The 27,570-nt window shown below is 41.6% G+C and overlaps 2 protein-coding genes across 2 annotated transcripts; one reads left to right on the top strand and one right to left on the bottom strand.

Annotated features, from left to right (window-relative positions):
- The first annotated feature begins 269 nt into the window (after positions 1-269).
- On the top strand, positions 270-14,591 carry LOC126987533 (uncharacterized). The gene is made up of 10 exons (XM_050844539.1): positions 270-466; positions 1,912-2,073; positions 3,033-3,222; positions 3,937-4,098; positions 4,582-4,693; positions 8,989-9,130; positions 11,155-11,352; positions 11,681-11,833; positions 12,831-12,905; positions 13,280-14,591. Exons 2-10 carry the CDS (start codon positions 1,927-1,929, stop codon positions 13,550-13,552), a joined length of 1,452 nt encoding a protein of 483 aa, XP_050700496.1. The 5' UTR covers positions 270-466; positions 1,912-1,926; the 3' UTR covers positions 13,553-14,591.
- Positions 14,592-15,398: 807 nt separating this feature from the next.
- Positions 15,399-26,918, bottom strand: LOC126987532 (splicing factor 3A subunit 1-like). The gene is made up of 5 exons (XM_050844538.1): positions 26,751-26,918; positions 24,004-24,171; positions 21,362-21,540; positions 20,971-21,198; positions 15,399-17,685 (listed from the first exon to the last, which is right to left on the bottom strand). Exons 1-5 carry the CDS (start codon positions 26,827-26,829, stop codon positions 15,940-15,942), a joined length of 2,400 nt encoding a protein of 799 aa, XP_050700495.1. The 5' UTR covers positions 26,830-26,918; the 3' UTR covers positions 15,399-15,939.
- Positions 26,919-27,570: the final 652 nt, after the last annotated feature.

Below are 27,570 nucleotides of genomic sequence, written 5' to 3'. Positions count from 1 at the left end.
AGAAAGGGAGGGTGAGGTGGTGGAGGGAGGAACGGACGAGGAGAGGGAGGAGGAAGAGGGGGAAAGGGAAGGTAAGGGACAGGTGTTGGAGGGAGGGACGAGCGAGGAGACGGAGGACAAGGAGGAGAAAGGAGAGGAGGAGGAGGAAAGGGGGGACGGAAGAGGAAGGCGAGGAATTGGAGGCGGAGGAGGAGGAGGATGTATCCTTAGTTGTATAATCACACTCTGTACTGCCTGGGGGTTAGGATGGCATGTTTCTCCCTTCTCCTTTGTGGTTTACTTGCAACAATAAACTAATCAATATCTTTCCTCACTACAGACATTGCTGGTGTATTGTCGATTTGTGACCCCGAAGATAAGACGGAAACACAGCGGCTCCTCCTTGCTCGCGACAGCCCGTGACGGAGACTCTGGGTGCTCCCGTCACATTGATCCGCGTCCCTTTATGTAACACCCCGGCACCAGGGTGAGTACAGGGACAGGGTTTTAATGTGCCTGTAACACGTTCGCGAGGCGGGGGCCAGGCTTAAGCTCGGTGTCATTAACGCGCTCATATTTCGCCTCCTTGCTTATCTTTAGTAATAGTTTTAAAGGAAACAGGTCACTCCGGCCCCTAGTAATTCAGGCCCTGGTCACTCCGGCCCCTAGTAACTCAGGCCCTGGTCACTCCGGCCCCTAGTAACTCAGGCCCTGGTCACTCCGGCCCCTAGTAACTCAGGCCCTGGTCACTCCGGCCCCTAGTAACTCAGGCCTTGGTCACTCCGGCCCCTAGTAACTCAGGCCCTGGTCACTCCGGCCCCTAGTAACTCAGGCCCTGGTCACTCCGGCCCCTAGTTCTTCCAGCCCTGGTCACTCTGGCCCCTAGTTCTTCCAGCCCTGGTCACTCTGGCCCCTAGTTCTTCCAGCCCTGGTCACTCTGGCCCCTAGTTCTTCCAGCCCTGGTCACTCCGGCCCCTAGTAACTCAGGCCCTGGTCACTCCGGCCTTCCATCCTGGTCACTCCGGGCCTGCTCACTCCGGCCTCCCACCCTGGCAACGCCGACCCCCCTACCAGTTTGAAATGAAATGTGTGTTGGTAAAAATATTTGACAAGGTAAAAGAAAACGTCAAATAGGTGATGATATATATGGTGTTAATGTTAATAAAAGTTAAGAAAACATAAGCATCGATGGTAAACAGAGCAATATTTCTGCAGCTTGTTTACCATGTTTCTCACATTAGTTATATTATTGTATACTATTAGCCAACACAACAGCTGCCTAATTTAATTACTTATCCTTAGCAACCAAAAAAGCACAAAAACTGACCATGAATAAGAATAAATAAGGGTTTTCTAGTACATTTTACACCGTGAGATCAGGGTGAGAGTGAACCAGATGACGTACCGCAGTCATGATGTCATCGATGATGTTTCAGTGAGCTATCCTTATAGTATATAATCCTTGGCCACATATATATATATATATATATATATATATATATATATATAGATATATATATATCTATATATATATATATATAGATATCTATATATATATAGCTGCACTTTGTTTTGTATTAATTTTTAATGTACTGGAGGCATGTCTTCTCACCACTGTAAAGCGTACACACACAGCTGTAACCAAGGAAAACAAATTCCATCAGTTGAAAGATAAATATATTGCAATATTCTGCCATGTAAAAATGGTATTGAACTTAGCTCATGTACATAGCAGTTTACTCTTAATTTTCAGTTCAAATGCAATGCCACAGGCAAATATTTGATGCACATTTTTTCCCAAGAGTACTGTTAAGTTTCTTTAAATTACTGGGCTGAACAGAACTTTGTCCCAAAATAATACACACAAAATAATTTCTTCAGATTGACTTGAAGATGAAGTGATTATGTAATGTTCTATGATTTTTTTTCCAGGTCATTACCGGGAAAATGTTGGAGGTTGTTGGCCAGGTGGTGGTGTACAGTGTGGCAGGCTGCCCACACTGTCTGGCAGCCAAGAAGACATTGAAGGACTCCGGTGTGCCCGTCATTGATGTCTCTGTGGACCGCTTTCCTGCAGTACGAAGTTGGCTGCAGGTAAATTTCTTGCAAGTTGTTTATGAAAAAGACTAGACTTTGTATGACAAAAGAATCAGAATAGAGTCATAGCATACAAGTATGTTAGAGCAATAACACAATGAAGAGTATGGAATGATTAAAACCATTGGACGTATGTATGATGGATTGGGTGAAAGTTTAATGGTTACTGAATAACAAAGAACTGTACACTACACATGGAAGAAAATTAAACACCTTAAATTTACTGTTTGTGGGTTATGCAGTCTTCCTGTTTTGAGTCTGAAGTCACCTCATGACCATGTCGTAGATATTATAGCAGTGCTTGAAGAGAGAGTCCTGAGAAACTGAAGAGATGATTAAGATAAAGGTCTTTAACCTGGTTGTAGTGGGGATCATGTTTCTTAATGGTCCCTCTAAGCGAGAAAAATGAGAAAAAATCATCAGTCATACAAACCATTTCATAATATATATCAAAGCATTTCTGATCAGATTATGTATCATCTATTTTGGGGGCGTTTATATCATGGCACAAATTTGGCCCGTCACTGCTACACGGTAAAGCCACAAATTTGGCCCGTCGCTGCTACACGGTAAAGCCACAAATTTGGCCCGTCGCTGCTACACGGTAAAGCCACAAATTTGGCCCGTCGCTGCTACCGGGTTAAAAAAAATAGAAATTAAAACTATATTGTTCATGTAAAAGATGAAGCCCTTGAAGTAACAATCTCTAATACCTGGCTGGGTACCATAAATGAAAGAGTGTAGGCAGGCAAGGGATAGTGTGAGGAATGACACAAGCTGGGGATAAGTTTGATTTGATTTATAATAGTACATTTTTATGTAAAAAATATTCAACTCGAGTACTTTTGCTAATTTTCAGACGTCTTCACAGCACTATGAAACCATTTGACTTTCTTAATGCATGCACAAAAATTAACAGTGTAATATCTGACTCTCTTTTGGCATCGACTTCGCAGGAAAAAACTGGCAGAACATCAGTACCACAAATTTTCTTCAACGAGACGTATGTTGGAGGGAATGATGACCTGCAGACAGTGATGAAGGATGAAGAGGCTTGGAATAAACTGTTGGCGGACATTCAGACAAACCAGCCCGAGGAAGGTTCTCTGCTCATCCCTCATCCCTCAGAGGCAACAGATGTGGTGGGTGAGTGTTACACTTTGTACAGGAGTAATCAGTTGTTATTTATGAGGTTTGCATTCACTTTTTCACTTATCAGTACCTTTGTTTTAAGTATATGTGTTAATATAGTCCATGCATTGGCATATATATTTTTAATGCCTGCACCAATCACTTTTCTTCTCCATAACTGCCTTTTTCATCCAAGTATACTGTCTTCTAATTTTTTTTCCTAGATTCCAGCTCTAAATACATGTCATTTTAAATTGGTAGACTAAACAGACTCTTTTTAAAGTTCCTGCACATTTCCTCATAGCAATATCTTACCAGTTTTTGAGAGGCATATCTTTCATAATTTGTTGTTGTTACTGCTATGCTTCCAGTCTTCTATAAATCCAGTAGCTATTGAACATTTATTTGTAACCTTGTTGCTTTTTACAAACTGTCTTCTTATGTTCCCATCAACATCATTGTGACTAGTTAAGCTACCGTTTCACCATCTCACAGCATTTACTATTTTTCCATGCTTTGTTCTCAATGCTGTATGTAATGAAATGAGAATGTTATATAAATCTGGGATACTAACTTATCATCATCAGCGCAACGGATTTATAATATTATGGATTCATCATATCATTTGCATTGATTTGGAGCAAGGCCGGCACTTCTGAGAGTTTACTCACATCAGTAAAATGTTGATTTTATGAGTTTCAATCCAAATCTTGACTAGTTGAAAATCAGTTTCAGAGTTTGTGTGTGAAAGTGATCCTTCAGCTCCCATCGTGGAGGAGCTGCAGGAGTCTGGCATCCTGCACACCCACCGCACCTCCCTGTTCTCCTGCGTGAAGGATGCTTTCAGTGGCCAGCATTTTGTCAGCTGGATTGTGACGGCAAAGGAAGTTGGTATGACATTCTATATTTTATTTGCTTTGAGCTGATGAATTTATTTTCCTATTTCAAATTCATTCACCAAGAATAATGAAACATTTGTATAATATATAGGTAAAAAAAAAAAAAAGAGGAGTTACATAATGGCAATTCATAATGGTTGAAGGATTAGTTCAATGTAAGTGAATTGTATAGATTCATATAAATTGTTATGAATATTAATTAACTCAGCTGATAAGTGACACAGTGCAAGTCAGTGTTCATCGGGTGTTGATGAGGATGGTGAACATGATGACACCATGACAGGAATGACCGGCGTGAGGCTTGGTCTGCAGTGAGTTGTATTGATTGGGCGTGTGAAAACTTTGGAGTTCCTGGCCCAGTAGGAAACTATTGCGCAAGGAACACCTCAGTTTTCTCATTTCCAATGCATACACATTTTATGTAATGGTTATGTAGTTTTAGTAATTCACTTAATTTCCATATATTGATTTACAGCTGAAAAAGAGGCCATTGATATTGGACAAGATCTCTTGGACAAAAAGTATATTTTGCCTGTGCAAAATGGCACCCAGACCACCTTAATGAATGACCCCAAGGTGTATTACAGGTGAGATAGCTCTGCTTTTCTCTGTTTACCTAAGTGTTGTGAGATAGGGACCCCATTGGCAGCCACTCATGCCAACAGTATGATGACTCCTGTGGTACAAGAATCAAGGGTTAGGGCTGAGGATCATCTTTTCATCATTTACTTGTAAAGTGACAATAGTAAGACTGGTATTATTTGTCTCTAAATTTGTCAGCCAAAAGTCTCTCATATTCCAATGCTTTCTGTTAACTACTGTCCACATGGAACCAAGACAGGATCAAGCTAACTCTTAAAGCTATTCATGTCCACCCACCAAAGCTTTAGTCATTTGGCAATCAACATTGATTAGCATTTTTTTTTCATCATTTGTCATCATCAGTGAGTGATATGAGTTTTATAATTATAGCAACTGCTGGCAGATACAGAATCACTGGTAGCTACAGCTGTGCCTCTTATATATGAATGTCCGTTAATGTGTCACTGACAAAGACCCAATATAAGGTTGCTCATTGAAGTGGTGACCTTATTAATGCATAGAGTATGGACACTAATGTCATCCTCTTTTTGGTTCCACTGTAATTTGCTTCAACCACATTTTCAGACACGAACTAGTTATTCTGTGTACTGCTTTAGCTTCTATATGGCTGAATATGACATGTGATAATGCTGTGGTTACAGGCAGACCTGTGAGTCGTGAAGAGTCTCCCTGAGGCCGGGTGTCTTCTGTATATCATTTACTCTTCATGTTTCATTCATGTAAAAAGTTTGTGGCAGAGCATTTTACAGCATGAGTTTATTGTGTTGTGGAAATCAGTAAAATAGAACTATTCCAGTACTCACAAAACAGTAACATTCAGCAATTAAATCTGACATGGCTCATACTGATCTTCTCTTTTTTATGTTGATGGTTGGCACTTAGGTCAGAGTAGCCATTTCTTGTAATTTATTTCTAATTTATTAGTAAGCCTTCAATGTGGAGGAATCACTTTGAGGTAAGTGCTGTTGTTACTTCTAGGTAATTAGATGGAGTAACAGGATTTACATATTCATAGATATGTTTTTTTATGTTCAGCCTATGGTGCTGGTAGGCTTTATTGGTGAGATCTGATGGTCTTCCTCAGCCCATTATGGTGCAGGCAAGTGTTTTATAGTGGTGCCATCTTGCATTAGCTTAAAGCAAGCAGCAAGACTAATGTAGCATTGTGTGCATTATGTAGATCAGTTGTGCCTCTATACAAAAAATTACTCTAAAGCTTCTAGAGAGTTTCCCAGTACAGTGGTGCACCAAGTTTTCTGGCCTTATATTATTTAAAGGTCCTGGACACATTTTTCTGAGTGAGAAATATGGAATTTAGTGGAAAATTAGCACCAATTCCTTCTCCTTCCACTGCACAGCTCAGCTTTGGGAAGTGATTTACCATAAGCTCATCTTATTGTTTTTGCTAAATGACATCATCACAGCCCTAGCAGCACAAATTTCATGATGAGCAAGCAATGCAAGATACCACAGCACCAAGGTAATGAGCTCCATTGAAGCTTTTGTAAACAGAATTGGTCTTCACTCTTAGCAGGATTTGTTTATACTGAAGCTATGTAGTTGTTTGTTTCCAGTAGAATACATTCTTAATTTTGTAGATTGGTCTCACAATGTTGAAATCCACGGAGGGGAATGGAGTTCCTCTGAGCACCTAATGAGTTCATGTGAAGACTTCAACAGATGATGTGACTATGTTAGTTTTCAGAGCAACGTTGTCACTTTTTGTGGATTTCAGCATTGTGAAACCCACCTCCTTCCAAATATTGGTTATCTTCAGGCCCATAATTTTGGCAGATTTTTGGGAGGGGCTAGAGGGCATCATAAATTCATGTGTTGGGAGGGGAGGGTGGCGAGCGAAGCGAGCACGCGCAGGTGTGGGAATTTTTTTGAAAAATTAGCACTTTTAGGGGTATTTTGAGGCTGATATAAAAACATTGGAGGGGCTTTAGCCCACCCTCAGAAATAAAGGCCCTAATCTTACATTGAAAATGAGTACCAATGAAGTTCCCACATAAAAGACCAATGCCAAGACTGAAGACCAATGTTGTTTAGTGCAACTGTTTCATCAGAACCCATAACTGAAGTGCCTTGGTGTTTTGCAGTTCTTCCTCATCACAGTTTCCAGGGCTGTGATAATATTAATTGATAAAAATAATATTATTAACTAATGATATTTGATAGCCTCGAGACATGGAAAAAGGGCTCCAAAGGGCTTCAGCCACAGGGATCCCTTTGGCCCGATGTTTGAGTGTCCACCTTCCTGTCTCAGGGGCCCAGATTCCAATCCTAGGTGGAACATTTGGAAGAAGGTTTGAGGCCCTCTGTGTTAGAAGGGCTGCTCGCGCCACATCAGCAAAAATTGAGATATTGAGTATAGCACTCTTCAGCAGCCAGCTACTGAAGCTGCAGAGACCTGAACAGTCTGGGTTCATGCCTGGTAAGTCAACAACTGACCATATCCTAGCACTTTGTGTACTGGTGGAGCGCCGACATGGGTTTCGATAGGGGATCCTTGCAGCCTAAGTCGACTTCAAGAAGGCATTTGACTCAGTGCATTGTGAGTCACTCTGGGATCTTCTGTGACTCCATGGGATTCCTGTGAGGGCAATTGGTTTGCTGACTGGCCTGTATTCTGGGATAGAGAGTGCTGTGAAGTGTGGGGGTGACTTGTCCGACTTCTTTCCCGTGAGTGTGGGAGTGAGGCAGGGCTGTGTCCTTATCCCATCGCTTTTCAACACTTGTATGGACTGGGTACTAGGCAGAGTTGTGGACCAGAGTCATTGTGGAGCATCCACTGGCAATAGTACCAGGGTCACTGTCCTGGGCCAAGACCAAGGTACAGGTGTTTGGAGGCTTGCTAGATGAAACAGTACAGTCTGTACATGCGTGTGGCGAGGACGTTGAGATCTCGGAAAATTTCACATACCTTGGTAGTGTAGTTCAGAATAATGGTGAGTCTCACCAGGAAGTCTTACGGTGGATTGCCCTGGCCCACGGTGTTACGGATTCACTTAGCATGAGTATATGGCGTTGTCGATATCCGTGCAGAAGGACAAAGATCTGAATCTTCAAGTCCCTTGTACTCCCTGTCTTACTCTGTGGTTGTGAGACATGGACATTAAATGGGGACTTGTAGAGGCGGATTGATGCCCTTGGTAATAAATGTCTATGCAGAGTAATGGGATATCGCTGGAATGACTTTGTGTCAAACTGGCAACTACTCCGTGAAACTGATTTGACACATATTACCTACATAGTCCGTCAACGCCAACTCCGGCTATATGGGCACGTGGCACGTTACCCTGAAGCTGATCCTGCTCATCGGGTTGTCTCTGTAAGAGACAATCCTGAGTGGAGGAGGCCAAGGGGACGCCCACGGAGTTTGTGGCTTGAGCAAGTCGATAGGTCCTGCCAGGAGATACTCAGGATGGGAAGGAGGCCTGCAAAGAGACTCGCCCGGAGGGACCTCCAGACTTGGCGTCGTAGGGTGGGTGAGGCGACGCGCCCCCCCGACATTTGCCAATATGCACTTTTGTTTAATCAAGCACAAAACTTGGTGTACTGTACATGTGGCAGACTAACAGCAGTGTCAGTACTCAGGATGTAGGTTATGTTCCCCGAGTACATGAGCAAACTAAAAATGTAGTTTAAATAGCATGTATCATTTTCCCATAGATTCCTAAGAATGCATTTTGCCTGAATCTCTAACTTCTTTGAAGACCAAATTCATTGTTAGGTCTTTGCCAGCTGTAGTATGCAGAATTTTAGCTAAGCTTGTGTTGGGCTGTCTCCATTTCTGCTTTTGTCCAACTTTGCTTTGAATTTGTGGTGCTCTCATTCTCAGTGCTAATCACTCTGCATGCAGACTGTTGCAAGTGTTGCTGATTCATTCTTGTGTGAATCATAATGCTCTTTGTTGTTTGTCTTTCATAGTTCATCTTCCTTGTTGGATTGATTTACTATATAACTGTGGACATATTTGTGGGGGATTCTAGGAAAATGCTTCCAGACTATTGCAACAGTGATTCATTCTAGTGCAAGTCATATTCCTCTTTTTGTCTTTCATTTCCATCTTCAGTATTGTATTGGGATTATTATGTAGCCCCCCCCCTTCTCTCTCTCTCTCTCTCTCTCTCTCTCTCTCTCTCTCTCTCTCTCTCTCTCTCTCTCTCGTACACATGCACACACACACACACTTGATTGTAATACATTCAAGATAAGTACTTTGTGAATACAACACTGTATATTTCTGCTTCATGTATGTATTTTTGTACTGCAGACTTAATGAGACAAGTAAGTCAGATGCCCTGAACTCAGGACCAACCCAGAAGTGCAAATTAAGGGATGCCGGGGAGCTGTCCGAGTCACTGCGCAGGACAATGCTGAAGCTCACCTCAGACCACATTTCAGATGATGGCAAGGTACTTTCAACTTATTTTCTGAGGCCTGCATACCTTTGTCTGCAAGTACTCTTAGTAATGTTAGAGTACATAAGCTTTTGATATAGGAGGATGGGGAAGAAACAATAATTTATCGTAATTCTGATCTGCAGTCAATATTGTGATTGAAATAGAGAGGCTGATATGTTGGGACTGTAAAGGACAACAGTGGACACAAGATGATAGTTGTCTGTTCTCAGCTTCCTTGAAGATGTAGTACACAAAATTCCTTGTTTCCTAGCTTCTTTAATGGTCATCTGCAAACATGTATATCATGTGCTGCTTAAGTGATTGATTTGCATTTTAAAATTTGGAGAACTGAAATGAAAAACATCAGTCAGTTCTACCTGACCTGGTGGGCCTAAGCCTTCAAGGATGAACTCGTGGACTTGGCATCATTACTTGGGTGACGGTGCTACGCTCTCATTGGCCAATTCTTAACTTCTTTTATCGCGCATAAAATTGACTTTGTATTCCTACCAAAACCCTTTTTGAGTTGTAAGGTAACATATTGCACCAATAAAAACTGATGCAATAATATCTTTGATAAGTATGTGCCTTTTGAACTGTTATAAATACGTATGAAACGACATTCATAACAAAACTAAGTCGGAACTGCACATAAATGGACAATATCCAGTGGCTGAAGCAACTGTTAAAGCTAAAAAAAAAAATTTAATACTTATTACCACTACAAAGTGCTAGGCTACAGTCTACACAATGTCATTCATTAATTAACTCATATAATGTAAGATTTCTTGGTATAGTTTTAGGCCTGGCTTAGTCATAACATGAAGTGATGCTACGGAGTCATAACGAAAACATTGGCCTAAGGCAAGAACCTTCTCCTTTCTTTCATCGTCCGTCCTATCATTACTCCTGAAATGCGTTACTGTTATTTGTGGGTAATAAACTAATAAATAGCCATAAGGAAGAGTGACTATAAGAATAACTACATTTATATACCAATAGTGTTGATTTTAAGAGGTAGCAGAGAGTGAGAGATAGAAGGCTATGTCATGGCAAACAAAATTGCCGCAGGTTAGATCTAGTAACCAACAGCCAATGAGCGGCACAGAGACCTTCCCTCTAGCAATGATGTCAAGTCCGCGAGTCCACCCCTGAAGGAAAATCTCCGCCGGCTCTTGTGGAACAGACTATAGTTTTTCACTCCATGGATTTTGGCCTTAACCCTTTCCATCCGTGACGCAGACGTTGGCGTCACAGTATGGAAAGGGTCAAGAGGAAATGGAAGAGGATTAATCCTCTTCTAAACCTCTCAATCCTCCTCTAAATTCCTCTTAATCCTCTTCCATTTCCTCTTAAGAGGTTTAGAAGAGGAAATGGAAGAGGATTAAGAGGTTTAGAAGAGGACTAATGGTGACGCCGTTGGACGCATGTCGGACATCGCCAGAGTGAAGGGGTTAAGGAGCCATGGTTGTGTTGGAAAAAAACAACAACCATAGTATAATTAATTCAAGTACTACAGCTTCAGACATAACATAAAGGTGTCGCTTGGTTCTCTTACCCTTTCCTAGCATTCCTCACACATGAGTTATGCATTGAAGCCAAATGTTATCATAGTAAATATATAGACTTAGGGAGACCAGTCAGACAGAGCAATTTACAAGGAAGTGTATTGGGAGGGGTTGTGGGAATGTTCCAAAAACAGTGTATGAAAAGGGAGAACTGGAGACCTCTGCCATGGCCTCCTCATCTTGGAGAGGTCACAGAGGAAACAGGGCATCGGCTGCTTGGCATCAAAGCCAGGGAGATAGAGAGGTAAGGGATGCAATGGGGATATTGACTGATAATCTGAAGAGTTTATACACAAGTCCTAAAGGTAAAATGAAAGATAAAGCATGGAGCCCAAAAATGTTTGAATTATCCAAGGAAATGTTTAATACTCCTTGTTTGGCTTCAACACTAATGCCATTATTATTCATTTGAAGTCTTTTTATGTCCTAAGTGATATGTTAAGCAGAAAAATCAACATTTTATTGTAGGTTGTCAACTATAAAGAAATTAAGGTTGCTGAAGAGTTTGAAGATTATGTCAAGATGTCTCAAGAGCTGCAGCGTGTTTCCATAGAGAAGCTGGACCAGGACGAGTTGAAGGCATTCTCCATCAATATCTACAATGCCCTGGTGATACATGCAACTGTCATTAATGGTCCTCCTTCAAATTGGTTCTCCAGAGCAAGGGTAAAATATTTGATTTATTTTATATCTTTACATTAACCTTCCAGATTAGCCTTTGCCTCCTTTCCTTAACCCTTAAAGCGCGGGCTTGTTTTGCTGTGCCTGTCCTCCCATGTGGGCATATTCAGGCAAAAACATACCTCACTTCAACCTTTTATATCTTCACTTCTACTTACCTCATGTAACTGAATGAAGTATCATTGTAAAGTACATACCTTTAACTGTCCTTTGATGTTAATTTGTATAATAATTATATTTTAATATATAAGAATTATATTTTCCATAATTTGAACTGAAATTGACAAAAGCCTAACAATGTCCTGTTTTCCAGTTCTTTGACAAAATGTCTTACATCATTGGAGGCCACCGCTACTGTCTCAATGATATAGAAAATGGAATCTTGAGAGCTAACAAACAAGGTCCACTTCAGTTCTCTGCTCCGTTTGGAAAGTCAGACCCTCGGCTAAAAACGAGTCTTATTCAGGTGTGTAATGAATAATATAAAAAAAATATATTATATATTGCATGCAATAGAATTTATTTTTTCTTAACAAAGTTTCCAGCAGCCATAAGGTTGTGATTAAGTAAGTCAGAAACTAATGAAAAGTTTCTAAAACTTGCATCTAACACATTTTTATATATTTCTTAAACTCAGAATTAGAATCCAACAAAAGCATTCTTTTAGTATGACTTTAAGTCCCTACCAGTGTTATGTCGCTGGTTATGGTGGTGTAATAACAGTATTTAGTGAAGTTGAGTTCCTTCCAAATATTTCGTTGTTAGTGTTTTTTCATGGGTCATATGTAAATGAAAAACAGATTAAAAGATGAAGTATATATTCAATAGTATTGCCTAATATGAAAGAATATGGGGAGTAGAAACCCTCCCACATTAGAGATTTGTTTAGTTGGAAATCCATGTCATGTAGGGTACATGATCGGACACCACTATTGTAGGATAACTAAAAATATACATAAACCTACACCAAGCCTGTGTTAACATAATACATAATCAGAAAACATTCCAAAGTGCATAATATAGAGGAAATCAATAAGGCAAACAACTCAGATCAGCCTTTTACCTTCAATATTTGGGAGGGTGAACTTTTTTGGGGCAAGAGGGTGGGTTTGAGGTTCAAGACAAGGTCCCGGGAAACTCCAGCCAGTTGCACCTCACTCTTGACAGTGACCCTTGGCACACTCACAGGCTGCACAAACACACACACACACACACACACACACACATTGCTCTCTCACACAAGGGAACTTTGGCTCTTATGTTAAACAGACATTATCAGTATTTCCTGTCTTCATGATTTTGGACTATTGGAACTTTTAGACCAGTGAAATTTGAATTGGAGGATTTTTTCTTTTCCTGTAGGTAAAGATATGAGCAATGATATCACTAGTTTCATGGTATTGACTTTCATTCAGTGTGCCACTCTGAGTTACATATTGAAGATGTTATTTTGTGTTCCACAGGTAGATCCAAGGATTCACTTTGCTTTGAACTGTGGTGCTAAAAGTTGTCCCCCAATAAAAACCTTCAGTTCCAAGGTGAGTTTTAAGTTCAGTAAGTATTATAGATGTTTAAAAATGTCATTTTTTTATATTTAGTAGCTTTCAATTGAAGCAGCCATAAAGTTGTGATTAATTAAGTCAAGTTGGTGAAGTTTTTAAAACTCGCATCAAGAATATTTTTATATATTTCTTAACCTTAGAATTAGAATCCAACAAAAGCATTCTTTTACTAGAGTCCTTACCAGTGTTACGTCTATAGACATGGGGGTGTAGCAACAGTATTAAGTGAAGTAGAATTCCTTCAAAACATTTCCTTGCTAGTGTTGTTCATGGGTCGTATGTGATTTGTGTTTCCATACGACCTTATGGCTTTAAAGATTTTTATTTTGAATCTACTTGCTTTTTTTAAGAACATAAATGCAGAATTACAACTGGCAACCGAGGCGTATCTGGAGACGGATGAAGCCCTGCAGATAGAGGAGGACCGAGGCATCATCCACCTCTCCTCACTCCTGAAGTGGTATTCTTCAGACTTTGGGGACACCACAGATGATGGGTTACGGTGGGTTTTGAAGAATGTTGTTCAGCCAGAGAAAAAAGCTGCCCTTCAGAGTGTGATGGACACAGAGAAGTATAAGGTAAAATACATTGTGTATGATTGGGGAAGCAACAGCCAAGATTGAGTACATGAACCACACCAGTTTAATTTATATATACTGGAAACTCCTGAGTAGTTGCTTGGGTTAATATATAACTAACAGTTGCCAGTATCATGAAAGTATTGTTTTGCAAAAGAGGTCATAACTGCAGTAACCGCTTCCCATTGAAACTTACCTTCCCCTGGGTTGAAGTTGAAATTTGATTGATTTATTGGCCTCAAGGTAGATACATAGATTATTTTACACATTGTCGTTAAGAGCCACTAGTCCATTGAGCCGTAGCTTTCTTATGGACTACATGTTTTTTGTGAGCATAACAGGTGCAACTGAATCACTGAGCTCAGCTACTATCAATGTAAATTAAAACATGGATCTTGTGTGCTATAATTTTTTTTATTGGTGATTTACTTGGATAACATATGATAGTTCTGCACCTGACACAATTATAGAAAATGCAACTTACACATAAGGGGTTTGACTGCAGTGACATTTGATGAATGACTAACAAAAGTTCATATTGAGCAAAGACATTGCCATGTGAAGTAATCTACTTCCACCATATTAATGTTCAGTCATCCTCCCCAGCAGTGGTATATTGACCTCAGCATCTACCCTCTAACATTCTTCACTATGCACAAAGTTTCATGTTTCACAATTTTGTTGTTACCTCATTTTGCATCACTTTCATGGCAGTTGCCCGTACTTTATCTCAAATAATAAAAAATATAGGGTTCAAATAGCCAGTATGTGTGTGTGAAACCAGTTTGTTCAGATTGTTTTAGCGTTGGCTGTTTATGGTATTTCCTAGTCTGCCACATCTATCTCCAATTATGGGATTAGAGCCTAGGTGAAAGCAGTCACTGCCCCCCCCATAAGAAAACTGTATGCATGTGTATATTTATTTGTATAAGTCAATTTCATAGCCTTAGCTTATCTGAATGCCCTCTGAAATAGAACCATGTGTAGGAACTTGATACAGTCATTGAAGGAACTATTTTCCTTGAGTTCTTCCCTAAATTTGTATAGCCTAATATAGGGGATTTCATTAAATCCTAATACAGTCCTTCTAAGCACATGCTTGTCAGTCATCAGAATTTGTCACAGCTGCACTGCACTGCTTTGTTGGTGATGAGAACACATGCACCACTGGTGACCTCTGTGGCAGACAAGCTTGATTTAATTTAGAGAAGATTCGCCGGATTGTTACTCCACTCACCTTGGTGGCTTTTGATGTCCGAGCAACTGCTCTTGAAGGTGCTATTACAGGTTCTCTGCTAGCTTTCTCTTCTAAGAAATAAGTCTCATTGTAAATATGTTCTCTTTCTTGACTGCATAACACACAAGAGCAAGTGGCAACAGGTAGTGACGGCATGGGTAGCTTGCATCCTGGCGGGCAGCCATGAGAGAACTAACCTGCGGTCAGTCAACACAATGACAGTGTCAGAAAGCAATGCTGTCAAGTGTTGCGGTATTTGTGTAAAATCATTATCACCTAAAAAAAAGCAAAAAAAGCATAACACTAAATAAACCTTACTAAATTATTAAAACATTCATTAAATTCATTTAGAAATAATAGAGCTGGCATATAAGCAGTGGCAGATCCAGCTCCAAGTGAAGGGGGGGGCTGATATACAAGATGGGCGCCATATATACCGTATATATATATATATATATATATATATATATATATATATATATATATATATATATATATATATATATATATATATATATATATATATATATACTATTACTACTACTAGTAGTAGTAGTATTGTTATTATTATCATTATAATTAGTAGGCCAGTAGTAGTGTTCACAAGAATGATACCCCCCAGATCTCAGTGAATCTTTGAAACGACACAATTCAGGTCCTAAGGGGGGGTGGGGGTGCCCCCCCCTGGATCCCCCACTGCATATAAGAGATAAGTTTTAGAACTGTGCAGGGCAATGGGGATTGAAATACCTAAAAGAGCCAACACTAAAATGATTTGGACAAACTGGAACCACAATAGCTGGGAATTGACTGTTCAAGCTTTCTTAAAGTAGTTCAACTGGATGTTTTACAATTTCATATATCTATCAAAATAGATAGGAAGCTGTTGATATTTTTTCCTCCGTTACTGAAGGCGACATCAATCCTATTTACAATTAGCCACTGGATCTCAAGCCTGATATCACCCTGTTCAGTAGTATACATTATTTTGGGGGAAATTATAATAAAATATTGCTTCAAACTCGTCCTATTCACATTTGTTTTCCTTAGATATGAAAGGTAATATTTATTTAATGAATGATTGAAATTATGCCTCATTCATGGCAGTTTCTAAGTGGAAGAAGAAGTGCCCTCTCACAGAGTAACCAAGCTAAATAAGTATAGTATTTTTTTTTATAAATGATATTTGTATCCTTTACTTCTTACGACCGCCACGTTCTTTAAGCTGAAGCTGAATAACTGTGCCGTGACCTACATTGTAGTAAGCCAGTGACTGGGAGTCTTTGAAGAAGAGACCATCCCTTGCCAACTTTTGTTTTCCAGGTGGAAGGCCCGTTTCATCATGGACTTTGGCTTTCACCACAGACACAGGATCAGTCAAGGGAAGTGTGAGAGTGAGGGTCTGGCCTGAGAGGCGCCACTCAGGCTTGTCTGCCACTGCTGGCACTGCCACCTGGAATTTTACAGGGCCTGAGAACCGACGTGTCCAGTCATTTTCAGGCACGAGGGACTCCTCTGTACGGGCCCGTTTGGCAGCAGGACCTTCATCTTCATCTTTGTCACCTCCCATATTACCCATTCCACCACCAACTCCTGGCTGTGGCCCAGTAGGTGGTGCTGGCTGAGGCTGTGAGGCCATGAAGCCCCCTACAGGAGCTGGAGGTCCCGGCATGAAGCCACCTGGCCTGGGAGCCATCATGACAGGAGTTCGTGGCACTACCATCACACCACTCCCTGGTGGAACCATGGGAGCCATTGGAGGTGGTAGTGGAGCACCTATATTCACTGCCATCATAGACTGAGTGGGGTTTACAACAGGAGGCTTTGGAGGAGGTGGAGCTGGTGCTGGTTGAGGAGCAGACTTTGGCGGTGGTGGTGGAGGCTGGGGCTTGGGTGGTGCTGGCTGTGGCTTGGGTGGTGGCGGGGCAGGGCGAGAGTGAGGTACATTAGGTGGTTGGTTGGCAGAAGATGGTAACTTTGGTTGGGGACCAATTTTCTCCTTCTCTTGATCAGGAAGCAAGCCTTTGACTTTATGAATCTGATGAATCTGTTCATTGATGGAAATGTTGGCCCGAGCAGCTCGTGTAGCAGCCTCCATGGACCCTGTGTGTCCATCCCAAGTCACCTTCTCTTCCCTTTTCTCCTCTTCTCCAATCTTCTTACCAATTATTGTCTCTTCGTCTCCAGCACCGAAAATATCAGTACGACGTTCAGCCAACTGTTTCAGAGAGGAGCGGATGGATTCTCCAGTTGCAAACACCGTGTCTTGGTTAGTTTTCTCGGCCAACTGACGATCTCTGTCCTCAAGCCAGCGTGGATCCAACATATTGATTCTCAGATGCTGGCCTACCTTGTCAGGTGCAATGCGTTCCCCGGTGATGGGCGAAACAAGATACTGGTCAGAGGCACCAGCACCTGCAGTTGGACGGGGCTGCTGCCGAGGGTCATAGTCTTTTACCACAACCTGACCAGCAACAGGTGGAGCAGGAGCTGGCTGGGGGGGTTCTCGTGGTAAGGGTGGCTGAGGAGCCTTTAGATCTGGCTGTGGTGGTGGTGCATGTACTTGAGGTGTGTCATCATCAGAGTCTTCCTCTTCGCTGCTCTCCTCTTCCATATCTTGTACCTGTGTGTCATCCTGGTCACCTGGGGCACCCTGTTCTTCCTCAGGTTCCTCCTCATCATCACTGCCCAACACCATATCAGTGTCAGGAGTAACACCTTCATCAATGCGTTCCTGCAGGAGAACACGCCGGCCTACCTCAGCGGGTGAGGTGGGTGGTGGGAAGGAGCCAACTTCCCAAGGCTGATAGTCAATAGTTTCAACAACTGTAAAATCGTGCCAGTCAATTGCAGCATATTCCAACCGTTCCCTTTCTGCATCCTCCTCTTCACGCTTCCTGACAGCTGCCTGATGGCGTTCCCATTCAACACGTTGGTTAACCTGTAAAAAGGTAGATCTTAAGAAATATATCAACTATTTAATTCACTTCAAATTCTTTCATGAAAGGTTAAGTTGGAGGCATATTCACAGGTAAAGAGGGACACAGGGCAAGTGCAATATCTGGGTTACTACACTTTGACCTCCCCAAGTACTCATTTACTGACAAACCCAAAAGGGAGGATAAACATCTGAGTGAACTGTGCGCTGACTGCCCAGGTCAAGATTTGAACCCAGAACTACAATTTGTAGCTAGGCTAGGAAGGGAAGAGCAAAAGTTTTATAGGTGATTTAACAAATAGCAGTTTTGTAACTTTAGTTAATTCAATGAAATTGGCTCCTCCCTTCCTTGCTGGGTCAATAAGGACACTGCTGATTGGCTGTTGTTCGGGAGGTGTCTCTGCTCCCTGCCACCCAACATCTTGGTGTAGACTCAGAAAATTTGAATATTTTTACTCTTAGGTTATCTGTTGAACATGGTGGGCTAATTTTGCTCATTAAATTAGGCAGTAGTTGAAGAACTAATACAATACATTTAAAATTCCATAGGGGCCTTGATTTGTATTGGTTTGGGGGAGGGGTTTGCACCTCCCCCATCAAAAAAACTCACAAGCTAAAAATAACAGGTAGAGGTTGGGGTGAAAGCCCTGACCCCAATCAAGTTTTGCCGAGGGGCCTGACCGCACGGCAGACTACAGATGGATTAACGTTAGGTGAGCCTGCTGCCAGTGACAGATAAAAAGCAAAGCCTATGGGACCCTTCCAGCTCGGAGGAGGATGGGCCCCATAGCCCCTCATTTTTTGAGGGTAGCCAGGGAGGTGCAGAAATGATGCCTGACCACAGAATCACACCCAGTGTTAACCTTCAGGGGGCTCTGTGTGTGGGCTCCTGGAATGTCCTGAGCCTTTTGTAGCATCATCAACTGCCCTACCTGTGAGTTCAAAAGACTGAGGGTGTACACAGTGGGACTCTGAGACAAGGTCTGACAATGGCAAGATCAGTTGGGGGGGAGGGGGGGGATGCACCTTCTACTGGTCTGGCATCACAAATGGTGCCCGTTTTAACCCTATTCATTCCGGGCGGCCTTGCCCCCCCTGAGGATTTTTTTGTCAAATTTTTTTTTTTATTACCAAGTTAAAAAGAAAAACAGACCTACTGGGGGTAGCTATAGATAGGCATCTCCAGCCAACTCCAGCCAATTTTGTGGTTGAGGTTCCTTCGGTTGATGAGCATATAATGAGAGAGAGGTTGAAGCATACTCCAAGCTTTATGTCTATTGTTGCAGTGTACGCTCCTACCAAGATGCGTGAAACTGAAGAGGTGTTTTACACCAAACTCGGCTCCAAATTAGATCAGTGCCCCCCTGGGGACACACTCATTTTGAGTGAATTCAATGCTGCTACTGGCACTGACAGGGTTGACAATGTGTTATGTGTTGGTCCCCATAGTTCTGCTACCAGGAACACCAACAACTAACTCCTGAATTTTGCAATTTAGGAAATTTAAGAGGTTGAAAACTGCAGGAAACTTCTAGTCCTATCCTACAGTCTAATATTGGTCTCAATTCCCAGGAAGCCTGGCAACGTCACTTCACGATATTCTCCAGTGCTTCCCCAAAGGCAAAACCACTCTTCCTTGGTCGTTTTCCAATGCACTCAATCTTTTGCAGCTTGAAGAGTTTCACATGTGAAGACATCCCACAGTTCTACAGGGCCTTCAATGGTACTGAGCTCACTGAACCAATCTGAGACTGTCACTGCATACTCATGAGCACAAGCAGAGTTTTTCAGTCTCGAGATGTCAAGTCAAGATCCCTCGACTTGACATGAAGCTTGAGTGTTGCAAGAACAGGCAAAGAATAGTTGCAAAGAACTTATAGGATGTGGTCAATCTCTTTAGCTACCTCTTCATCATTGCTATACCAAGTCCACCAGTGCAGTTCTGGTCTCTGGTACCAAGAACCTGGAATTGTCAACCTCCTGAATCTTGCAAAATTCAGGAGAGTTGTTGCTGTTCCTGATCCCAAACATGGGAACCAACACATAACTCATAGCAAACTCTGTCAGTGCCAGGAGTAGCATTAAAGCCATCCAAAACAGCTAAGTGTGTCCTGAAGGGGGCACTGGTCTAATAAGGAGTACCGTTTAGCCTAAAACACCTCCCACCTCCTCTTCAGTTTCACACATCTCTTCTGGCTCATACACTACAACAAGAGACATGTAGTCCAGAATGTGCTTCAGCCACACTCATATTATATGCTCATCAACTGGAGTAAGCTCAACCACAAATGGCTGCAGTTGGCTGGAGATGCCTACAGTTACCCCCTGAAGACAGGTACCAATAATTATGTAGGATCAGTAGTAGGTGTACCCTCAACAACTGACATCCCCATTGCCAGACCTCCTCATCTTGGTCCTACTATATCCACCCTCAGCCTTCTGAACTTATTCAATAGGTAAGATGATCGGTGACCCTCTGAGAGGCTCAGGATGTTCCTGAAGCCCACATGAGAAAGGTAAGTAATTCTAATTGGTTTACGGCAATGGTAATAAGACGAAGACACAACCAGAAGCACTTTGGCACACCTAAGGAAAACAAAAAAAAAAAAATCCTCCCACACAGAAGACATTGAAGTTTGCTTTCTAAACTTACTAAGCCCATCCCAGTGATTGTGAACAACAATATTCACCACATGGCACCAGTGCTGTTCTTTACCCTCTAACCTGTTTTGTGACACTAGAGTGGTCATGTCATTATTGTTTCTTTATAATAATTATCTTATCAAAATATAGAGTATGTGTACTTGGTTGCACAGCTGTCATTAATTTTTCTATCAATACATCATCATAACTGTTAAAAAATACTATTTAATGACACTTTTTCTGCTAACTCGGCTAAAATGTTGTGTATCATAACAGTCTACAGCAGCAGTGTATCTGCATGACTGAGGCTATTTCAACAGAGCTATTGTTGAGCATTGTACTGTAGATGTACAGAGTATTATTTTTTACTGTAGCTGAAATAGGTTACAAACTGCATTAATCAACCTCCTTCATGACCACATTCTATTTAAGCTCACTCCTATGCTGTTCATCTTACTAGTGCTAAATTTGACTAGCACCTCAATTCTTTCCAACCCTTTTGCGGTTGAATTCTGGAGGTCTTACTGTCATCATTTTCCTTTCCTAGCACTTACTCTTTCAGGAGGAAAGGTGTCAACACACCACTTGAAACATAGTGGGATTTTGATTAGCCATGTGTTCCAAGAACCTGGGGGGAGAGCTCACCTGCTTCATCACTGCATGAGCACTCTGGGCCTCCTCCTTGAGGCGCTTCATTAAATCTTTAGGTGGGATGAGAACTTTGGTGTACTGCTCCAAGAGGCGTGTGAAGTACTGGAACAGAGAGTGCTGTGGCCTCAGGAAGTCAAACTGGTTGTTCCTCTGCTCCCGGTTCATCAGTGTTGTCAAGAACTGCCGACCGTTGCGTGCCACAAACTGTGCAGTTAATCTCACCTGGGGAAAAATGTCATGTAGCACTCTAAATAAATGGAGAAATAAAAATACCTTTATTCAAATTACTTTTGGTTGCCTGAACATATCTAAACAAAGTTTAAAACAATCTAAAATACAAAAGTGCCTAACTACTTCATTATGGATATGACAAGAGATGACTTACAACATCCAAATCAAATGCAGATATAGAGGGAGGATCAGCAATGAATTCAAAGTCCGGTGGAGGTTCCTTGGGAGCAGTCGCCTCCAGCACCGCAGAACGCAGCAGCTCTTGTTGCTTCATCTGCTGCACCTGCGACACAGTCTGCTGGGGTGGACGTCCCAGGAGACTCTCCTTATCACCTGGTGGAAGAAATATCATCACTATCACTTCAATCTCTATCCTTCTTTCTAACTTTGATAAGGAGTCAAAATTAAACATGAAAATTATGGTGACCTAATGAAAATTTCCTATGAAGGGAAATAAAAATGTGTAAAAAATACAATAGGCACTGCCGCACAAATAACCCAAACCATGAATACAAAATAACTAGGAAGTACTTGTTATACAAGTCTGCATAAATAAATAGTGGTTTTCTCCAACCTTGTGCCCCGTCAGTTGACATTCCACAACCCTGATTCAAACCCAAACTCACCATCCCACTAACAACTTTGATACTTCAACCTCCACAACACACACACTGCCCCCTACACACATTCCTGGCCGTGACCAGTGTCTAATTTACACCACAACATTGCCTACTACACAATCCTCCTCACCAAGGCTTGCCATTAAAACACAACCACACTGCCCATTACACTCTGCCTCTTAAACACACTACCATAGCTGGGCGTTATCGCGATACTTTATCGCTGATAACAAAATCGGGTTATCGGCCATCCGCTACTTATTTAAATATATATCAGTATCTTCGTTACTTTTCTAACCAAACTAGCGATAATCGCTACTTTTTTCCACCTCTCAGAAAAAAAAAACGTTGTCTCCTCCCTACACGTGGCCCGGGCGCCCGGTGTTGTATGAAAAAACTTCGGGGAATGAAATATCTTCGGTGAAGAGATTTCATACAAAACCTAGGCTAGACAAGTCTCTTTTGTATTATTTATGTTTCCTAGGCTAGACTAGGCTGATTATAACTGTTGTCTCTTTCTTGTATGCATGTTCCTTGGGCTAGACGGGGATGATGATAACTATTGTCTCTTGCATATATGTACGATGTCCTTTTTTATTACACACATTTATTTGTTTTCAAGATTACCATGGAGTAAGCAAGGAAGATGACTAAATTTCTGAAGACAGATGAAGAAATTCAAAGAACACTTGAAGAACTAAGAGCATCAGACAGTGAAAATGAAGAAGAAATGTTTGAGGAAGAAACTGATGACTGGCTGGATGAGGCTGTGGATGACTTCAATGATAATAGTGTGGAGTTAGAAGAGGAGGATACTGCTGCTCCTTCCACCAAGATTCCTTCAAGTAAGGAGCATGTAAACATGATTTGGCATAGTGTTACTTCAGAGAGCCCCACTGAATTACAGAACATGATATATTTCACATATAATTATGGAAGGGAAGGTATTGAAAATCTCACACCCTATCAATGTTTTATAAAACTGTTTCCTGAAGAAATTTTTGAGCTATATTTTTCTATATTTGGTTCATTGTTGCAATTTATATTTTTGATGAACTGAATTTTATAGGATATAATTTCAGTACATTTTTTCATATAATAAATGCTATGTGGTAAGAAATTTGTTTGATTTTCCGTCTTTCCTCCAAGGAAATTTTACATAAATGGTGCCAACTTTATATCAATAAAAAAAAGTTTTGCACTGAGTAAAGTGTCACAATATGGCAGCAACACCAATTTACAAGCCTTTTCTTTACTGTAAGTTCCCAAAACAATGAAGTGAATGAAGTATTTTACATTTTAGCAGAGATATATTTTATCTTTTTTTTTTGCCAGTTTTGTAACAATTTTGGACTTTTTTCAAAACTTCACACATTTTCTAGGAAAAATAAATGCCATTGATGAAAAAGGTAAGGTCTTTTCTCGATGTACAAGTCATATAAAGCCAATTGGGGTATTTTCTTTTTTTTGAGGGTATATGACGCAACATTTAACAATGACGTAGTAGTAATCACCGACGCAACCGGTAGTTCTCTCTCTCTCTCTCTCTCTCACACACATACACACACACGGTAACAGGAGTTCAGCCTATAGGGATGGTGCTCATATGAAAATCTTATATTTTGATGAAAAAGTTTTACTTGTAGGAAATTTCTTATCCTTTGCAAGGAAAATACGGTCTTTGATACATGCTATATGCATATAACATAGTGCAGTGGCTGAACTACTATTACTGTGTGTGTGTGTGAGAGAGAGAGAGAGAGAGAGAGAGAGAGAGAGAGAGAGAGATTACCGGTTGCGACGGTGATTACTACTACGTCATAGTTAAATGTCACATCGACGTCACAACTTGAATGAGAGGCGGCGCATACATGATGGCAACACCTAGCCTTGCTACCTGTGCCTGTATATTTTAGTGAAGTTTACCCTGAAGTTACTCCTACAAGTGCTGTTATCATACATATTTGGCACCAAAGCCTATTTTTGCCAATTAGGTTGGGTTTTCAAACATCCTCTCCCAAAATACCATCCTTGTCCAACGCTCCGTTAAAATGTTATTTTTTGAAAAACTGTGTGACATGGTCCCTGAAACACTTAGTAGTATAATATAGTATACAAATTACATTATGACTGGAAAAATCTGGACTAAGAATTCCTTGAGGCCAGCATCACCTACTTGTCTTCCCTGTGCGGCAGTCATTGACCTTGTGCTGGTAGTAGGCATGGTAAGGGTCGCCAGGGTTGAGGAAGTTGAACTTGGGGTTGTTCTGTTCATGCTGCCGGATCCGAGCCTCAAACTCTGGCCCATTTCTTGCGACGAAATTGGCAGTTTTATCAACAATATCTGAAAGTTACAGGTCAAGGAAAACATGCATAACCCACACAGCTAAACCATGAATCAATGTAACTTGCTTTATTGATGAAGACAGGGCAAAAACAAGGGATGGGCAAACGGTGGCCTGTAGGCCAAACTTGGCCAGTCAGACTTTTCTATGGTCATCCTACATATCTCATGGAAGGATATCTTCTTATCTTAAAAGGGTCATTTAAGAAATGGGTAATGGCTGGCCACTCCTGCAAGGTCATGTCTCCATCTGTAGACTGACCTTAATGAATAACACAAAACATGATAATGGGAAGGAGATCGTGTGGAGGATGAAGACGCTTGGTTTAGGTGAGGGAAGAGAAATACCTGTGTAGCAAGTCAGCCTCCTGTCAGAAAAGTTTGGTGTGGCTACATACATTTGTCAGCCAGAATTACGGATTTAGTTTCAAGTGTCTTTACCTGACAACCCTGTTCTGGACCTATGACACACCCACACCTTGTTCCTGTGTCCCTGACTGACTCATGTACTCTACTGCCACAGCTTAAGGAGGTGGCGAGGGTGGGTGCCCTTCATGTGGGATGGAGCAGGACTAAGGGTGTCAGTTCCTTGCTCCTGATTGTCCCTTGAGGTTTATAAACAACCCAGTTACCAGTGTCAAATGAGTCTTCCCTGGCTACTAAGGCCCACCTTAAGAGCAGAGAACATTGCCCCAGCTGTCAGGTTATGTAAAGTTCGATTGGAGTAGCTTAAATATGTGGTTATGATTCATTTTAGTACCATGCCTGTATTTCATTACCTACCTTATGAAACATCACTAGCTCTTCATATATCTTTTCTACAAACGTTCAACAGTCATGGAAACGTTTTCAAAATCCAATTCAAGGACTATTTAATGTTGAAAATAGGGGATAATATTCACGAAAGCGTAGCCTCCTCTGGTGGTGGTGCAGCCAGTGTTGCGAGAAATACCTCGCAAAAAATAGTCGCATAGTATACGTGTGGGGGGGTCGAAGCCCCCCGTTAGCAGGTTGTAAAGTTCAGTTGGAGTAGTTTAAATATGCTTCCCCACCCTAAACCCTCTGCGAGCTATTTTGCGGCTGTGGCTCTGTCGCTGCTGCCACCACCAAAGGAGGCTACACGTTCGTGATTATATTATCCCCTATTTTCAACAATAAATAGTCCTTGAATTGGATTTTGAAAGCGTTTCCATGATTGTTGAACGTTTGTAGAAAAGATATATGAAGAGCTAGTGATGTTTCATAAGGTAGGTAATGAAATACTGGCACGGTACTAAAAAAATCTTTACTAAATATGCTCCCCCACCCAAAACCCCCGACTTCCCACGGGTCCCCCAAGATCGTTAGGGGAAGGGGATTCGGCCTTTTTCTTTACCTCCAAGTACTTGTGCCTTCATATTATGGTTAAGGGACATGTATTTTCGTCCCTTAACTATAATATGGAGGCGTAATATCATATTTTGGAGGCGCTGAGTGATTCTCCACAATTACCAAGAATAGTTACTTTATGAGGTAGGAAAGGGGATATGGGAGCGTTATTATAACAAGTGTTAACCGGGTGTAATTCTGGAGTAACAGCCGTCATAGGAGTATAGCAATAAAAGAGGAGTCAAAAGAAAAGTGTAACGGTGGAAACAAACATACGGACAGAAAAGAGAAATGCAGAAAGGTCCAGAGTAAGCTGAAGTGAAGAAAACTAAGGAAAAGAAAATAGACAAGCAAAGAGTCCGTGGAAGCAAAGTGAATAGACATACAGGGGAGCTCAGGGCAGGGTGAAGCATATAGACGCGCACAGTAAAGTGACTAAGGGTCGTATTATTAACCCGGTAGCAGCGACGGGCCAAATTTGTGGCTTTACCGTGTAGCAGCGACGGGCCAAATTTGTGGCTTTACCGTGTAGCAGCGACGGGCCAAATTTGTATCATGATATAACCCCCTCCAAATAGATAATACATAAATTGATCACAAACGATTTGGTATATATATATTATGAAATGGTTTGTGTGAGTGATGATTTTTTCTCATCTTTCTCGCTTAGAGGGACCATTAAGAAACATGATCCCCGCTGCTACCTGGTTAAACATTTCGGCGGCCAAGCCCACATAGTTGACAAGACTTCCATAGGAGCTTGGGGCATTTCCAAGGGTACTAGTTTTATGACACTAGTGATAGCCTGACCCTTCTTCTGTACCATGACACCAAAAATACCACTCATAAGAACCCGACTGACATGATTTTTGGCCTTTGGAAATTGTGGATGAACTCCCAATGCACTTTCCAGCCTATGTCTTATTGGATTATGTTATGTTATGTTGTTTGATGAGTTTGAATTGGTTGGTGAGACCTTTCGGTTCACCCTAGCATGGCTCATAGGGAAAAGTCATCCAGGTAAGAAATCCAGGTAAGAGGGGGAGATGTCTAACAATATCGATCTAAAAATGTGTGTAGTGAATAATGAAAGTGTATAGAAGTGTAAATGAGGACCTGAGAAGCAATACACAGTGGAACAGCTCAAAAGAAGAGGAGCCGCCCGATTACCCCCGCCCTCCCTCCTCCCACACCGCGCCCAAAAAGGATACTCCGCACTTCTGGAGGTGGGTAGATGAAGCCCACCACGTTCTTCTTCTCCTCAACGGGCGGGCCTTCCACGGGCGGCATGGTGGCGGCCGGGCGGGGTGACGAGCGCTGCCTCCTCCTGCTGACCCTCGCGGAGCCGCTGACACGCTGTTGTAGGAATTATCTCGCAGCCGGAAAATCGCTCGCAGAGGTTCAACTTGCTTATTTTTTCTATATTTCACGCATCGCTACTGTTTTCTTGTCCTGTTTCGGGTCCAACACACGGCATAAATATCAGAGAAACGCTTTTAATCAAGAGAATACTTTATAACAAACGAGTAGGGAAGATTTTAGAAAGAATTACACGTTGATGTTCACCCAGTTATTGCTTGTTTGGTGTGTTGGTATGGTATGTTGTTTTCTTATCGGCTATATCAACCATCATAAGGATTCCAGGTGGACAAACTAGAACAAAACCAAGCAAGTAATAGATTTTCCTGCTGTGAATTCCTCAGTGCGCATGCGTGGAGGACAGCAGAGCGACTTATTTCTGCGAGGAGGTATTTCTCGCACAACGGGACACTAACTGTTACCACCCGCGGCACCACCAGGTTCAGGCCCAAAACTGTCATGCCCTTATTCAAAACCGTTAATTATGGATGCTTTTTTCAGTTATTATGGATCAGGAACCGGTTATTACTGTACAAGGTGCTGAGTATGATGTCTGCAATTACAGCATCTCAAACATAGGCGCTGATACTGGCGTTTGGGATCCCTGCCAAACACAAATCTGGCAACATTGTCTTGATTGAAGGGTAGACCATGATAAATTAATCTACTTTT

The sequence above is a fragment of the Eriocheir sinensis genome, chromosome 65 (genome assembly GCF_024679095.1).
Source record: "Eriocheir sinensis breed Jianghai 21 chromosome 65, ASM2467909v1, whole genome shotgun sequence".
Taxonomy (NCBI): Eukaryota; Metazoa; Arthropoda; class Malacostraca; order Decapoda; family Varunidae; genus Eriocheir; species Eriocheir sinensis.
Note: the sequence above shows the minus strand (reverse complement) of the source record. Positions and strands in the feature narration are given on the sequence as shown.